At 44.8% G+C, this 16962-nt stretch overlaps 1 protein-coding gene across 18 annotated transcripts in view; it reads right to left on the bottom strand.

The window, feature by feature from the left end:
* Positions 1–2034: 2034 nt before the first annotated feature.
* Positions 2035–16962, bottom strand: part of Ptprt (protein tyrosine phosphatase receptor type T) — a 1083111-nt gene continuing 1068183 nt past the window's right edge. For all 18 annotated transcript variants that reach the window (XM_087197882.1, XM_087197888.1, XM_087197890.1 and 15 more), the window contains 4 exons: positions 15008–15133; positions 14028–14191; positions 10973–11108; positions 2035–10050 (listed from right to left, as the gene is read on the bottom strand). In XM_087197882.1, the coding sequence (XP_087054008.1) occupies positions 9997–10050; positions 10973–11108; positions 14028–14191; positions 15008–15133 (480 nt within the window). In that variant the 3' untranslated portion in view covers positions 2035–9996. The remainder of the gene's footprint in view (positions 10051–10972; positions 11109–14027; positions 14192–15007; positions 15134–16962) is intronic.

Genomic DNA, 16962 nt, shown 5'->3' with positions numbered 1-16962 from the left:
AGAGCTGAAGCACACAGAAAGGGGTGTCCCTCGCTGTTAATGTTGGTCCCACAGCTAGGATAACTTCCTTAGCGTTGCTAAGGGAACACCTGAGTTTTGATGTACCCAAAATACTTTAGCCTCAGTTTTCAGGAGTACTGTGAAGGTGTCAGGGATGATAAGTGACATTTATCTAAGCAAATTTCATGGAAATATGACCACTCTGTATGTTGTTAAGAGAAAAGAAACACATCTCTAAATAATTCTGTTATCTATCTATATATCTATCTATCTTCTATCTGTCATCTATCTTGATGCCATTTATGTAGAAAATGCATGTATGTTTGTTTACATATGTATAGAAAGATCTAGAATGACATTAAATATTAACAAGTACTTTTAGCTGGGAACTTTCACCTTATGCTTCAAACAATTTTTTATTGAGTTCTGTCAAGTGAATATGTGCTACTTTTATAATTTTTCTTTAAAAAGTATTTCCATTCTGGGGGAATATCATATGCCCCAAATTATTTTTGTTATTAGGCATTATGTAAGATTTTTTTCTTCTTTATAATTTTCTTTTCTCAGAATCATCTATTACATTTATGGCCAAAGCATAATTATAGCAGGCAGAATAAGTAAGATTACCATGACCAAGGCAAAGATAACTAATTTGGTTAGACACTGAGTTCCCCACTTAGGGAAGCACATACTCTTCAGGCTCTGTGGCTTGGGGGAGTGGGCATTATATAGGTTCCTCAGGCATAGGAACCCTGCCAAGTTCCCAAGGGTGAAACAAAACAAAGTGAACCCTGAATTCTAGCCCTGCAGCTTGTGCTCATATCTGGATCTGTGCAAAGAACTTGGGAACAGTAAACTTCAAGGAGTTTGTTCTAATTGTTTCTTCTGACTGTCTAGAAAATAGAGATCATATGCATCCAACTCAGAGATTGGCAGCCATACACTAGCTTGAAACTGGCTTGTCTCTTTCCTCGTGAACTCCTTGCTGCCCCTCTCTAACAGCTGTAGCATTTAAAACACCAGCTGCCCAACTTGAGCCTGTAGTAAAATCATCTGGGGTACTTGTTTGGTTTTTTTGGTACTGGGGATGGGGTACTTGTTAAGCATACAAACTCCGGGCTCCTGTCCTTAGACTTGGCTTGTTTAGCTGTTTCCTCGGTGCAACGAAGTAGGCGACCGGTACATTACACTCTGAGATTGGAAAGGTACAGGGTACATCGGGCATTAATTGTTTGGTGTTTAATCTCAGCATTCATTGGAAAATTGAGAAGAGAGATCTATTTCAAGAGGTCTGCCTCTTTGAGTCTGAGCATTCCATGTAACTTAACTACCTTTGTCTGGTAGGATGTTACAGATAGGATTCAAGCAAAGGCTTGCAAAATGCTTATGCAACTGGGCTTTCTCTTTCATGTTCCTGTCATCACCAGAAGAAGCGTATGTCTAGGCAAGCTTGTTGGTCTCACTGGAGGAACATCAGACATACATAAAGCAGAGTGCACCGACCAATGCCTGAGGCCTAGAATAAAGCCATTGGCCAACTCCTAATCGATCCAGGGTGAGATTAGATGAACTCAGCCTTCAGAAGTCGAGTCCCAGATGACTATTCTAAAAGACTGTTGTTTCCGGTCACTGTATTTTGGAGTGGTTTCTTGTGCAGCAATAGCTAGCTGATACATTTGGGTAGCTTATTGGTATGCAGACCTTGAAATGGTGATTCTGTAGGAGCTTAAAACTGTGTGCTTAACAAACGTCCTTGTGCTCTAATGCCAGTACTCTGTAGACCATACTCAAGAAACACTGCTTTATACCCAACCCTTTTTATTAGGCAGTGTATACTCATGGGAAATCCCTTGATATTTCTGACTCTCAACTTTTTCAAAGAGAGGATAATACATATTTCCTGTGTTGTAGTTGTAAAAATTAAATAAACATAAATATAAAGAAAACTAGTTGATTATAGGATTTTTCCCTTCTACTTCAATGTGTTCCCGTCTCACTCCCACCCAACCTCAGGAAGACACCAGTGCGAATATCTTAGGAAAACATGAATCTCAGGGTCACAGCTTTATTGTATAGATTTTTAACACAGCCATATTACAAACATTGTCAGGGAACATTTACAAGAATAAATAAGATGGACTTGCAGGTGTAAAAAGAGTACACTTCACTGTAATGTACAGTCAAAAATATATCTGATATTCATTGACCTGACATTATTTACCTTCTGCTTTTTTAAGCTAGAATTGGAAAGAAAAAGGAAAAAAAAAATGAACATTGACAGCACAGTGCTGGCTCCTTTTAAAAGTTTATTTATTTTGTTTTCTCTTCTCATACGTGCTTTATCTACCAAACACCCAAACTGTACAAGTGCAGACCATGTGGATTTGTGGAGGAGGCTGCCAATATTGTGGAGACTGGTCTCATGCAATATCATATGCTTCATGGATATAAATATGTCAGCCTCCATGGAGATGAGTGGGGACCACATGATAGCTGTTAGAGAGCTACGAGGGTGGCCAGTAACCAAAGCAATTATAGAGGTCTCAATTCTGTCTTTGATGGTCACAAGGATGTGGAATGAAAAGAGAAGATACAAAAGTGCTTTTGAGTGTGATTACCAATATGGGTTACCTAGGGTTAACTTTGGCAAACCCAAGATCCCCCAAGTGATGAAATATATGCACTGGGAATGATTAAAATCTTGTATTCACTGTGTCACTGTGCTTTTGAAATCTGTGCCAATGGGCCTTGAGGGGGGAATCGGGGTAGAAACCTTTGGAGATAATGAACATGGTAAGTGAAGCCTTGCTCTGGGTCCTGCTTGGGCCTTTAATAGGTCTTGCTATTTCTGATGGCCCTGTTGACCAGTAAGTTCTCATCAGAGATCTCAGTGGGTACCATATCTATGGCAAAGCAGTTGTTTCTTCTGGCTTAGTGTTTGGTGATGACCAAGCTTGGATGAGCCCAGGATTTGTGGCCAGAATAGCATCTTGGCTAGTGTGTTAAGTAGGTGTGTATGGGTGAGCAGGAGGCTCCAACCTGCACAAAGCATGACTTGACTGCAAGTATAAATGAGTTTAAACATGATCCAAGCTCCACAGGATCTCACCCACCTAGGATGGAAATGACCAAAAGATCAGCTCAGCAATGCTTCTACCCTTTAGGGAGACACCTGGCATCTGTCAGACAGCTACTGAGTTGCACAGCTCATCCTCTCTGGCAGTCAGAAGTTCTTCCTTACAGCTCTGAAGTTTCCCTCATTGGTAGTGGTTCCATTCACAGGAGTAGCTCAGAGCTAGCAAATTGTGCTTTCTTTATCCAATAATCTGCAGTAGATACAGTAATCTACAAAAGATATGGGCAGCAGTATTCTACCTGAACTTCAGAAGCCTGATTTAACTTAGAATGACTTAGAATGACGCCACTCTGTTCAGGAGGGTGGGCTACAGGAGTTGGTCAGACCATCACATAAAGCCTACCAATTTGTATTCACAAACCCAAAGGCACTGAATACTTATACAAGAGTCAACTTTGTAGTTTTACCAGTTTATTCCTTACCCCCCCCCCCAATCCAAGAGTCCTGCTAACCAAGGAGCCATGAACTACATTAACTACCCTGAGCTCCAGGCTTTCATACTCATACTTTCCTAACCAGTACTCCAAAGTCCCTACCTTTTCTTTCTCTGTGAATTCCAATCAAGGACCAGAGTCTACATCCTACCACCCAGAGAAGTACTCAAACACATAGGTAAGCCCCATGGTTATCTAGTTCTCAAAGCTCTTTCCAATAGACCCTCTTCTGTCCTGACTCTTCCCATATCCCTAGTGGACCAACAAGCTCTTAGATGGATGGCATGTCAGGCTTGGAGGTTAACATTGTGAATGCTGATTCCTCTTCTTGGAAACCTAACATTCAGGGGTGGACTTCATAAGTGAATGTGTTCCCTTTGATACATTTTTCTACCTCTTCTGAAGCTGGGAAAGAAACAGGAAAGACATGGTCTTGATTTCTCCAAGACAGTTGAACAGTCAGTCTCAAGCAAAAGTCTATCCTTGGTTACCAAGAAACTAAGTCTGTTTATGTGCACAGATATGGCATAGACATCTCTTTGGTACTTCTAAGGATCAGATCTATGACCCTGAAATACATGTCAGAGGAAATTGGAGCTGACTGTCTACCTCCGACCTGTCTTCCTGCTGTTCAGACAGTATATGACCTCATAGGCAAATTCCTGCTAGGAGAAGCCAAAACTCATATTGTATAATTCCTAGATAAGTATACACAGAAAACCCCTGACAGGAAGCCTTTGCATGGGTGTACACAAACAAGACTGAATCTCGGTTGCTTGTCTCCAGTTGGATTTACTTTTCTTATTTCTCTGTTATACTTGGCTGTGATTTGGAGCTGTTCAGTGGCTGAGAAGGGGCTCATGTTGGTTTTGTGATGGGAAAGGTTAAGTCCGGAAGTCAGAGTTTTGAGATGAAATGACAATCTGTGTTTTGTACTGTGGCACTCTCTTCAGCTTTGGTTGGCAACTTGTCCCTAGGGATTTTGGCTCAGTATAGTCTATTGACTTTTTGGCTTAGGATCAACATCCTGCTTATGCTTACATTTGAGTTCACCCATGTCTTCCACAGCAAATCCTGATTCAGCTCGGTGCTGATGGCCTATCTGGCCAGCCCAGGAGTGGCCAGGTGCAGACTAAGGAAAAGTGGCTCCCTTCATTCTATCCTTAGGCAGTGAGGTCCAAGGGAATGATCATTTCCTTCAATGTTTCTGGATCTGGGTTGGGCAGTCACTGGTCCAGAGATGACGTAAATGCCAAGCTCTTCCTACCTGGGCCTCATTTCTGTGGTCTGTAGAAGCCTTGCTAAAGTGGTGGAGACATGGATTCTGCTAAGGATACACATTCGGGTTTAAGTGTACCCAGAAATGGAAGATAAACAAGCATGACTGGTCAGAGGGAAGATGATGGTCACCTTTCACCCCAGAGATCCCCCCCCAAGCTGCACCTCTGCCTCATCCTGTCCTGCCATGTCATAGAAGTGGCCAAATAGTCTATAACCATCCTAGGCTCTGAGCGTTCACTGGCTTTCAATTTTCTGGTCTTGCCTTCCTGTTTTCCTACCTGATGTTCCCCAAATTTACTCCTTATAACCTGGCTGAGGCTTCCCTTTGCATGCTTATTTTTCCATGAGTTGTTTGGTCCAGTATTTTATAGCCAAGAAATGGCAAGGCTAGAGTTCAAACCAAAGACTGAGCTCTTTCCCCCATCACCCCATCCCTCACCAAGGGATGCACCATGCCATAGCAATCTGTGCTTTCTGGTAGCACTTCTCCAGAGTGTTGCATGTTGTACAAACCCAGTGAATGTGTATTAGGGTAAATTGAGTGGCTTTCTAGACCATACCCCTCATGTAAAATGTGTTCACACAGTTGCTCACATCAGCTAACATGGAACTCCTCCTAGACAATGGGGACCACCTTCTAGAAGCCCAGGATTCAGGAGTCTGTTGCCTAATGCTGCATCCAGCTTCCCTTTTCCTTTGAGGGATTTGTGGTATCACTTCTCACCATGCCAGATGGGCAAGTCCTCATCATTCTAGTCTGTTAAATGGTTCCTTCCTGCACCCAACTGGAAGAGGCCTTAGTTGATGTTAGCCTGGGAACAGTGAGGTCGGGTCCTCCCACACCAAAGGATCTGCCCATAGGAGGGTGGCTCTGACTCATTTTGAGGTTGAGTCTGGAATTGGCCTTAGTGGGGAAGCAGCAGGTCAGACACTATATCACAGATTGGGATATCATTCCCTAGGGTCCATACAAGTGGCCTGAACAGATCAAAACCACATGAGATACAGGGCACATTTTTAAAGAGTATTTATAGAGTCATGTTAAAACTAATCAGTTTAAATTAGGAAGTAGAATGCAAATGTTGCATGAACTGTTAAAATAGAGACTGTAAAGGAATTTTATACTTACCGTTGGGCTTTACCAAGATCTACTGAGCTATCCCTTCCGCTCTAGTCTTTACTGTCATGGGTAACTCCATGGGAAAATCTGAGACACAATGGTGGAAAAGTATTGTCTTTTGGTCAGAAAAAAAATAAGTTTAATTTCTGGCTTGCTGATTTACTAGGTATGGATCAGTGGGCAAGTGATTGCTCCCTGGGAGCCTCTGTTTCCTCAGTACAGGGGTGATATGATAATCACAAGCATTCTTCTTAGGAATATTGGAAGAAATGAGCACACATATTAAAGTCCCCAGCACAGGTTCAGCTAGTTCCATGTGATAGTTGACATCTAATGCACCATTGCTTGGGCCACATGCACAAAGAAGGCCAACGCCTAAAGCAAGCTGGTACCTTTCTTCCCACAAAGAGAGACTTGCTGAGGCTGTCTAGAGGCTCAGAGGTTCCTGGCTGGCCCAAGATCTTTACAGCAGCTGGGTGAAAAGACACAGTGTTGGGACACAGCTGAGGTATGTTTTGAATCTATCTAGACCATAAACACACACACAGGTGGGGAAAATTTCTGGCTTCTCATTAATTCTTTGCATCTTCTTCAAATGAGGTCCCTATCTAGGAGATGAGAGCCAGAGGAAGATCTTTGCTAAGGGAGGGTGCTCTTTGGCACCTTGTAGATGAGTGTGCTTCTGTTGTGGAGAGCATTAATACTATTTTCCTCTGCTCATGGATGGGTGAGCTTACCTTGTTACTAAGGTGGGGTGGGGATACATCTGGAGAGGTGGTGTTTGCTTGAGAGATTTCCTGAGCAGGTAATCAAGTCCAAATTCTGAGCATCTTTACCCGATCTCATTCAACCCCTGCCATATAGCCTCCCTGTGGGATATTAGAGAAGTCATATCCACCCACAAGCCTCAGTTCCTTTTGTGTATGCTAGCCTAAGACCAGTTCACTACCGTACCTTCTTGGAGGGTGGCTGAATTGTGGTAAAATGAGGGAACAAGCTGGCTCTTATTGGGTTACCAGACCATGGCCTGAAGTTTTACAAATTTCCTCCTCCCTGAAGCTGCCCTTTACATTTCCACCATTTTAAATGATAGAGGCCCCCTCACTTTTATCCGGCAGCTATTTCCCTCCTCCCTGAGCAGCATAAACCCAGGGTTTGTGTTAAACAGCCCTCCTTTCATCCTCAGCCTGTTTGGATGAACCAAGATCTCAGGAAAGAGCAGACAACAGGCTGATATACCATGCTGCAGTCTCCTTGAGGCTGGGAAGGCCAGTTGGGACAGTGAGCTGGGGCCAGAGGAAGCCAGCAGGACCAGTCAGGGCTGGGCCCTGGGGACTTGCTCAAATACACTTAGGAAGAGGTCCATCAAAGAAGAAGAGTGAGTTAGTCACAGGGGTCCTTTGCTTTGAGATTCCCTTTTGAACTTTCAAAGTGACAGATTCCTTGATCAAGTCTGGTGGTCTGGACATCTAGGCAGCTCCAGAGCCTATGCCAATGGAAGCAGCTTCTGTGGGCTGCTTTCATGTTCCATCCTAGTGGGCTTGGAGGCCTGGCTTGCTGACCCTGCTCTGTGGTAAAGCAGACATCCTGGGTTTCTTACAGGAACAGCATCTCATGACCCGCTGCATATTTTGTTCCAGCCACAAAATAATGAGCAGAAAGACAAATAGATACAATATTAAAAAATAGCACGCTCACGGGAATGTTTTCACAGTGTCTGATGAAAGGAGAAGGGGGCAGCCCCGCTGGCCTCCTCAGCACGGGGTGAGCACATCACCGTGAAGCTTTGCTGGCTTCCTGTTGACCACAGGACAACATCTGCACTCTCTGTGGGGCATCTGTCTTCCTGACCCTAGCTTACTTCCTGCCATTCCTCCTGTCCTGCTATGCTCTAGCTGGGCTGGCCTCTCATCTTCTGTCTTTCCTGATGCCTTTTCATACCTCTTTGCATTGCACATACTGACCCACTGGCTTGAATCTCCTTGTTTCCTTTGTTGTAGCTGATGAGACCCAGCTGGAATGGATGCTACTTCCTTTAGAGAGCCCTAGGCAGAGTGAAACTCTCTTGCACATAGGCCCATGTAACACTCCTATACTCCACTGCAACTGCACTGTGGTCCAATTTCCCCAGTACACAGTGAGACTTTAAGGGCACAAACTATGCCTTATTGAATTCTGTGCTCCTCATACCCTATTCAGGGTTAGACCAGCCTGCAAGATGGAGGTTCTTAGATCTCAGGACACACGAGTGTGTCAGACATTGTACCTAAGCACTGGCTAGAGACCAAAGTAGAGAGTGTCCCTGGCCGGCTCCCTTATAGCTTGAGGGTGTAGGAGAATTGTTTTTCACTGCAGGAAGAAATTAGATGAAACTAGCTTTCCAAGGGAGCAAGGAATGACTTAAAATATATCTGATATATTTTATTTCAGATAAAATATATCTGAAAATGTGGGCTTCCCAGAAGAACTGGCATCAGAAAGAAAGAACGAAATTTTCATTCATGAAGTTCTCTGTTCAGAAGTTTCTAGCCTTATTCTTCCTCCATAAAATAATTCCTTGGCTGAGAAAGTAGGAAGAAAACACTTTAGAGTAGTTTTGTTGTCTTTGCCTGCCTTTGTGGAGCCCAGGAAGGTTCCTCAGTTTCCTCAATTGCAAAATGGAGATGATAAGAGCTCCCTGGTGGGGGTAGTGAGACTATGTGACATGTCATATGGAAGGTGCCAAGCATGATGCTTTCATAGAGGAGATACTTAGCAGATGTTGACTCCCTTTCCTTGACTTGCTCATACTTTGGGCAAGACTCAGAGTCCCAGGCCTAATCCCTTTAAACCAAAGCACGACTGTGGTCCACAAAGGCCTTTTGCAAGATGGACACTAGATTTCTCTAGGAAGAAGTTCCAATTTGGAGATCCAAATTATGCTCAAAGCTGGTGCCCAGATACCATTTTCTGACTAGCCCATCTCTCCCTTGCTCAATGGCTATACTATCCTAGGTGGGAACTTTTCAAGGACACAGCCAGACAATATAATAGGCTCCAAAGATTTGTCTCATAGCTACACACTCAAACTCCCACCCTACCTTTTTAACATAAGAGACTAAGATGTTACACCCTTAACAGAAAATTTCTTTTCACATACACTTGGGAAAATAATCACATCTTATTTTCTTCATCCCTCCCAGAGGAAGCTACGGCCCAGGAAACATAAGGGTTACATTGTACAAGCCAGCCAGAGCCCTGCACTAGGCTAGTCCCTTTTACAAAGGTAAGGAGGAGTGGCAACATTCCCCCACAGTTCCACCTCCTCCCACAGACCACAAAAAAAGGAAAGAAAACCTTTATCGAAGTGCACTGTGGGCAGAGCTGGCTGGCCAGTGAATGAAAGACAGTCAAGGGCTGAGCTGGGGAAGGGATTCAGCATGGTAGTGGGCCACGCCCCATGCAAGTAAGTTGTGAGGATGGAGAGGAGCCTCTGCCATGGTCTCAGGGTTATTCTGAGGTCACCCTGATGCTCATCTAGATGACAACTGCATCAGAGGGGCATCAGAGCAGTGACTTCCAAATCCCCATTCTTTTCCGTAACAACTGCATGGAGGAGTAGAATTCACATTCCCAACACTCCTAAGACAAGGAGGGAAAAAGAGGTGCTGGCCAGCCTCCTGCTCCCCAGCACCTGCACAGTTGGCTTGCAGTGAGATTCACAAACTCGGAAAGAACAAAAGCAAGAGGTCTGGGAACCACAAGTCCAGGGCCTTGTTTGTGGGTGCACTTCTGTTCCGGCCCAAGGCTGTGGCTGGTCTGGTTTGGAAGGGATCCTGGGCTTGTGAGTGTAGCATCTCCCACAGCTACAGGAGACCCTCAGAAGGTGCAGAGCCGACTACAGAACTTGGAGCCACCAGTCTTCTTTTCGGAGTTAGGCAGGGGTGCCACCTCTGAGTCCCCGGGCCCAGTCACTGCCATTCAGAGAAGAAGGGGCTTGGCCACAGCAGCCTCTGAACTCTGGCAGGTTCCCACACCCCACTGGGCTAAAAGGAGCTTAAATATTCCAGTGCCACCTCGTATACAAATTTATACTGTTCCTGAGAGGAGGAGAGACAGAAAAGGTGATAAGAGAGATAAAAAAGGAAAGGGAAGACACATTAGACTAGAGAAACAGATTTTGGAGGAAATTTTATCTACATCCATACTGAAAGTCAACAAGAAATTATCCATATCTGGACATCCTTCAGTGTTCTGCTTGAGGCCAACTTCTACCCTAGCTTTCTTGGATACCTAACTGGGATAGTTCCCTTTCTTTTTAGGATTTTGTACAACAGTGCTTCTGGAATTATAACCTTCATACAGAAACCCCAGGTATAGCTGTTAAAAATGCAGATTCTAATTCAGTAAATCTGGGGAGGGACATAAGATTCTGCATTTCTTACACACTCTCAGATGACGCAGATGTTGTCTGAGGACCATTTTCTGAGTAGGATTTCATTTTGAGTAAGGTCACACTTTGAGTGGGTTTAAAGACTTATATTCAAGTTCCTCATGTAGGGGCTGTTCCCATCATTGTACAAAGTCTCATCATCTTGGGCTCTGCCTTTCCATTTTCTTTACTATCTTTCTTTCCATAGTGTCCTAGTTCAGTGCTTTATACCATAAAATTAGCATAAATGAATTAGAATAGGTATGGACTGAATTGAAATCATAATTCTTACTCTACTAATACAGAATTCTTTCCCTTAAGCCTGAATTAATGATATTTTCCTGAGGAATGAGAAGAAAGTAAAACAAAGTAGGTGTACTGGGATTAATATTTGGATTTCTCTGCAGGAGAAAGAGGTGGGTGGGGCTGGAAGGGGGAGAAATGGGCAGACAGCAGCGTATGCAAAGGGCAAAGACCCTAGGTACTCAGTAAGCACTCAACTGGTGAAGGATTGTGCCAGTTGACATCATTTTCTTTAAGTCTAAGGAACTATAGTGAGTTCCCTGAAGAGCAGTTCTTGGGACACTCACCAGCGTCTCCACCATGTTGGATTTGTTATTCCGCAGTGTTTTCACAATGTGGAACACATCAATGATGTTTTGTTGCTGGATCATCTCACACACGCTGCAGATGGCACAAAAGGTTCCACTGCGACCTCCCCCGTTTCTAAACACAGAGAGGAGAGGTCAGCCTCGGTCCTGTCCCACCCTCCCTGATGCCTGGGGATTTAGGGTCACACTGTAGTACTAAGGCGCGGCCGCCTTGGCAAGTGCTAAGTAAGGCAGTGAGCAGTGAAAGCTTTAGCATGAGCCATGAGTTTTGGTTTGAATCCCATTTGTGCCGTGAAGCTTTTTCGACCTTGAACAAGTGGCTTCCTCTGTCTGAGTTCCAATTTCTCTTTCATATAATGAAGGTGCTGGACTGGATGACTTGTAAGGGTTTGATTAGCTTGATGTGTCCTTGGTTCCATGAGCAGAGAACAGTCACCCTTGGCACACCTGCCCGCACCTCCCTGATAGGATGACATTGTGTCTTTGTACCTGAGGTACCTGCATCTTTGTACCTGAGGTACCTGCATCTTTGTCTGAAAGGATACTCTGGCTCTACCTACATATCCAGCGAAGACAGTGGAAGGTTTCAGGTGATTTTCCTACTCCTTTTTTCCCCCGTCTTCCTCTAGGAGCAGCCTAGTACCAGCCCGCCCAGGTTGGGGCCTATAGGCCTGGGTTAGGCCTGGGGATGGGAGGGTGTGTGTCCTAACAAGCGAGGTCTCTACACGTACATCTTCAAGAAAGATCCTGCTGAGCTTGAGGGTATGAATAGTGTTCTTGGCAAGGCCATCTTTCTGTTACTCCTTCTTTCTGAAGCTCTATAAATCATCTTCATAGAAACATCCCTCAGACTCCTTATAGAAAGTCCCTTTAGGAATCTACCTGATTCCAAATTCCTGGGCACACTGCCAAGAGCAGCTAATGATTTCCTGTAATGGGCCGTGTCTAAAGAACATCTGGATGGAAACTAAGTCACTCAGTCAGTCTCTTAGATGTTTTATCTACAGGATACCCATCAACCAGATGTTTCAAGTACAGATAGCTATCCTTCCTTCACTGGCTGGTGGCTCCATTTCAGTGACTTTTAGGGTTCCCAGGACCCCCAGGGATACCCCAGATTCCTGTTAGTAGATGATACTCCCGTGCTTTCCTTTAATTCAAACTGCTGGTCGCCTTGGCTAGGGAAGACATGGATAAAAAGGTACTTCTGCAAAAAAGAGCAGGCTAAAAATCTCACGAGAGAGTAGGAAGCATTCCTAGGAAAAAAGGACCAGTATTTCTGAAGCAAGAACAGCAGAGCCCAAGAGGGCCTCGTGGCCCTGGTGGCCCTGGGCTACTCTTGGGGCAATCTGAATATGTGGGAGGGGAGTAGAAAGAGTTAGTGTTAGTTGGCTGGGTGCCAGATGCCAGATTCTGGGATACGGGCAGAGTCAGCTCAGCATGGCTGGTGCCACCCACCACCCCAACACGCACAAAGCACACTACATAGCTCCTTCCCGGACTGCACTTGGAGATCTGTATCCTTTGGGAAGGGGTTTTGTTACAGTAGTATCTCTTAAGCTGTGAGTGTGCATGGTGTGTTTAACCTCCTTCAAGCTCTCTGGCTTTTCTGGCATGCACGGGCACTGTCTATTTGAAAAAAATTGAACAATTAGATAGTTTTGAAAAGACTCAATTTTGAGATCAGTGAGATGTTAGTAATGCCTCTACTTGCTCCAGAAATAATTTGAAAAAGAGAAGGCTTTGGTTCAACAAAATGTAGGACAACATTTTTTAAAGAGGGGGCCCTCTCAGTCATTTGTTCCCAAGTCATTTAAGTTCTAAGAAGCAAAGTGCTTGACTGTGAATCAAACATTCCACACAAAGCTGTTAAAGGCTGTAGATTTGCTATGGGTCTGACATCCTTGTAGAATCCTTCTCTGTGGTCTCTTTATACTCTTAAGGTGGCCTCTTACCCTTGCTCTCTTAAGTAATTTCCTTGACAGCGTTTGTATAACATAGCCACGACACTGTCGATCTTTATGTTGACAGACATATTGTTTATGTTTTCTGTTTCATGCTGAAGCACTACAGGATCTAAAGATGATCTAATTCTACACACTCAGTGGAAAAATGATAAAATGAAGGGTCACAAAATAAGTGATTTTCCTAATGCTGCGTAGCTTGTCAACCACAGTCCTCTAAGGCTCTGACTCTCACCGCACATAATGACATTGGAGTCCATTTGACTGTGCTGTGCCAGCTCCACAGCACAAGTGAAAGCTCCAGTTCATAACAGTAATGGAGACAGAAACCCTAATTGTAAGCCCCTGTGGCCCTGTCACAGGCCCTCAGAGCAGCGTCTTGCTTTCATGCTTTCTGTGCCCCCATATGCCCACTGAGCCCACAGCAGGAGATGTCGCAGGAGGCTGTCTCATGGGTGAGTCCTTTAGTTTACTCAGAAGCAGTGTCAGTCAGCGCAGGATACTTTATCTTAGAGTCCAGTGACCACAAATCTCAGCTCCCCTCTCAACCTGTTGATCCCTTACCCTGTTTGCGCTTCAGTTACCGCACTACAAAATGATAATATCTACCTGGCAGACGTTATGAGGTGATTCATTTAAAATATTGGGCTTCCATTAAGCTAAGTTAATGCCTTCTCTTTTCTTCTTTTTCAGGAAATAATAAAGGAAGTTCCGGTTAGAGGGTCCCACCATATTCTGAGCTTGCTTGTAACTAGCAGGATACATCAAGCTTCCTTTTGGAGGGTAGGGCACACCTCCATTTTGGAAGCACTGGGGGAATGGTCTGCTTCTTCTATGTTTTGTATCAATAATAATATGCTATATAAAAATAGTTTAAGACAACTGGAGACCTCAGCTTATTAAAAGATTGTAATTCCTTTGAATATATTTGCCATTGGTATTTATGGACATCGAGGTGTGGTATAGCCAAACATGCCTAGGCCTGGTTGGCGTATGTGGCCAGGAGCATCCTTAAGCATGCTCTTTCACCCATCATCCCATTGTTCTGGAGACATTCCCACAATACTCACAGGCAGTGGACCACAGTGCGTCCCTCCCTCCCATCGTACTGCTCCTGCCACTTCTCCAGCCTCCGGACCACTTTGAGCAGAGAGCGCTTGGAGGGGGGTGTGTCCCGGTAGGCAGGCCAGCCAATGTACTGGAGGTGCTGGACTATACGATATCCATCCTGGGGCTGCAAACAGAGGGCTTGATAAGATTATTCTGATGGGGATGCAAGTCATCCAGATACCCTCAAGGTTGCAGCCTACTGCAAGGCACACTACATGGGCTCGAACTCATGTCATCACGGAAGTGCCACAGACTATATCCTCTTACGTGCCACTAGATCTTTGTGTATACTGATTCTCTTCTCTCTACCTGAAAAACTCCTCGATCATCAAAGCCCAATTCTAATATCCTTTGCTTTAGGGACACTATGCCTGACCCTAGTGAGCACAGTTTTTTCTCTTCCTGAGGTTCCTATTCAAAATATAGCTCACCTTCCCGTTAAATAGTGAACTCTGAAAGTAGAGACTGAACTCCGTTCACCCTGGGCTCCCAGTAGAGATCAATAGTTGGCCACCATTTCAAAGATCACTATCCTGTTTCCTCTAACCCAATACTCTTCCATCGTACCAGTGAATATATAGGCTCATTAAAGCAGCTCATTATTTTCCATCTTGATACGTGCGGGACCCAGCCCAAAGCTTATAGGATCAGCCAAAGGCTATATCAGCTGGTGCCAAAGTGGTGTGGCAGAGCTAATGTCTTGGGAAGTTTGGTCTACATGGCAGCAAGTGTATCAGCAAATAGGCAGATGGCAAGCTGGATATCGCTCTTAGCACCTCTCTGTACTGGAGTCATTGCTGGGTCTGGAGCCGGAATGCGCAAAGGCTTCACTTCCCCAAGGAAGAGATCACGAGGAGACTGTCACATAGACTTGGCTGCCTGAGCAGGCTCCTCTCCCAGGAACTTCCATCTGCTTTGCAAAAGGAGGCCCCACACTTACCCGAGCCATGTTGCAGATGCGGAATATTCTGTGGATGATATCCTCGTCGATGTCTGCTGAGACAAACTCCACCTGGATGGGCCCGTAGCACCCAGATGTTTTCTCAGGCCAGTACTGCATGCAGAGCTGGTGCAAGAAAGGGAGCCAAGGACAAAGCAAGGGAGAGGGAGTACATGAGTGTCGTTTATCACCAAGGCTTTCTTATTGCTGGCAGGGCACATTGGCCAGGAAGGTAGAACATCATGTAGTAAATCAGACTCAGCTCCCCTATGGGAGAGCAGATGCCCACTTTTTGGATGTTGAAATCCCAAGGCTCTGAACCCAGAAACTATTCTTAAATATCTTTGTTTTGCTGATTTCAAACCATTTGTTAGCCTTGGTATACCTCAGTTTCCTCAGCTATAAAATGGAGAGAATAGTGTTTACCTTTAATTGCTGCCATCAGGATTAGATAGAATGCTCTAAGGGAATAGCAGACACAATTTGTTTTTTCCATCTTGAAAATCATGTCAGACTTTTTACCATTCCAGGAAAACTCACACAGTGTTTGTCCATGATCAGCTCACGACTAATTTTAAAAAATACAGGCTTTGGCCTCTGAGCTCTCCGGTCCAAATCCAGGCTTCTTGCTTAGTAGTTGTGTGTCGCAGACCTCTGCCTTCTCCAGTGTAAGTCGAGGATAATTGTGCTTCCCTTGCACCGTAAGAAAAGTCACCTAGTGTTGAGAGATCTTGCTGATGATCCTTCTCAATTTTTCTGGAATTGGGAATCAAAACTCTCATCTGAGAGCAATAGATGATGGTTACCCCTCATTGTAAGGTGGAGGTTATCACCCCAACCCCCAGAGGATACCTGCCAATGTCCTAGACTTTTTTTGCGGGGCGGGGTGCAGTTTGAGACAGGATCTTACTATGCATTTCAGGCTGGCCTTGAACTCACCATGAAGCCCAGATTGACCTTGAACTATAGGAAATCCTCCTGCCTCAGCCTCCTGAATGCTGGGATTACAAGCATGCATCACCATGCCAAGCTTTTCCTAGACATTTATTTTTTGGTACCAGAGTTCGAACTCGGGACCTTGTACTTGTAAGGCAGGTGGCAGAACCACTGAGCTAAATCCCTGGCCCCTTCCTAGACATTTTTGATCATCATACTTAGGGGCTGTTGTGGACAAATGGTGTGTAGAGGCCAGGATGTTGCTACATATCACGCAATGCATACAAGAGCTCCTCTTTGAGTGCTATCTGACCCCAAATACTAGCTGTATGCAGACTGAGAAGATCATAGTCTAAGATAATTGGTCTTTAAGCTTGTAGGTGTCATCAAAGAGAGAGACAGATATGTCATCTGCTGAGCTGCTAGATGACTTCTCTTGGGGAAAGAATATTGAAGTAAGTGGCAGGGTGTGGCTGCAAAGGGACAAGGCAGGCTCCCTCGAGTTCCTGGCTCCCAGATCTACAGGTCCCAGATTTGGGCCACAGCAGAGAGCAAGACTGAGGCTGCAAGCTTGCTGGGGCCACCCCAACATTAGCAGGAGCCACGTGATAGAGAGGAAATTGGGGCCTTGCCCAGAAGATGTAGCCAGGACTTATAAGGATGCACCAAGGTTTCTGAGAACAGTTGGAGACTGAGGCTGTCCTCAGTGGAGTCTGCCCTCGCCCATCCTCAGACTGCAGGCAAAGAGCTAGGCTGACAGAAGTGGCCCGTGGCTGTGTGGTGGCCTCCTCTGATGCAGGGGTTTAAAGGAAGGGAATGATTTTCCCCTTCCTTTGGGGATGGAAACAAACAACTCACTTTAGGAAGTCACGTACTGAAATGTCTTTTATTTTCTCCTTCCCCCAGAACTAGAATTAGAGAGAAGAGTAGGAAGGAAGGGTAATGTAAGAGAGGGAAACTCATATCTTCCATCTAAAGGTGGAAACCCAAAATTTAGCTTAGGGATAACACCATGCACC

This window comes from Heterocephalus glaber, unplaced genomic scaffold, assembly GCF_053883595.1.
Source record: "Heterocephalus glaber isolate CG9 unplaced genomic scaffold, H.glaber_assembly_v1.0 deba00001673, whole genome shotgun sequence".
NCBI lineage: Eukaryota > Metazoa > Chordata > Mammalia > Rodentia > Bathyergidae > Heterocephalus > Heterocephalus glaber.
The sequence above is the reverse complement of the archived record's forward strand: the minus strand, read 5'-3'. Positions and strand labels throughout refer to the sequence as shown.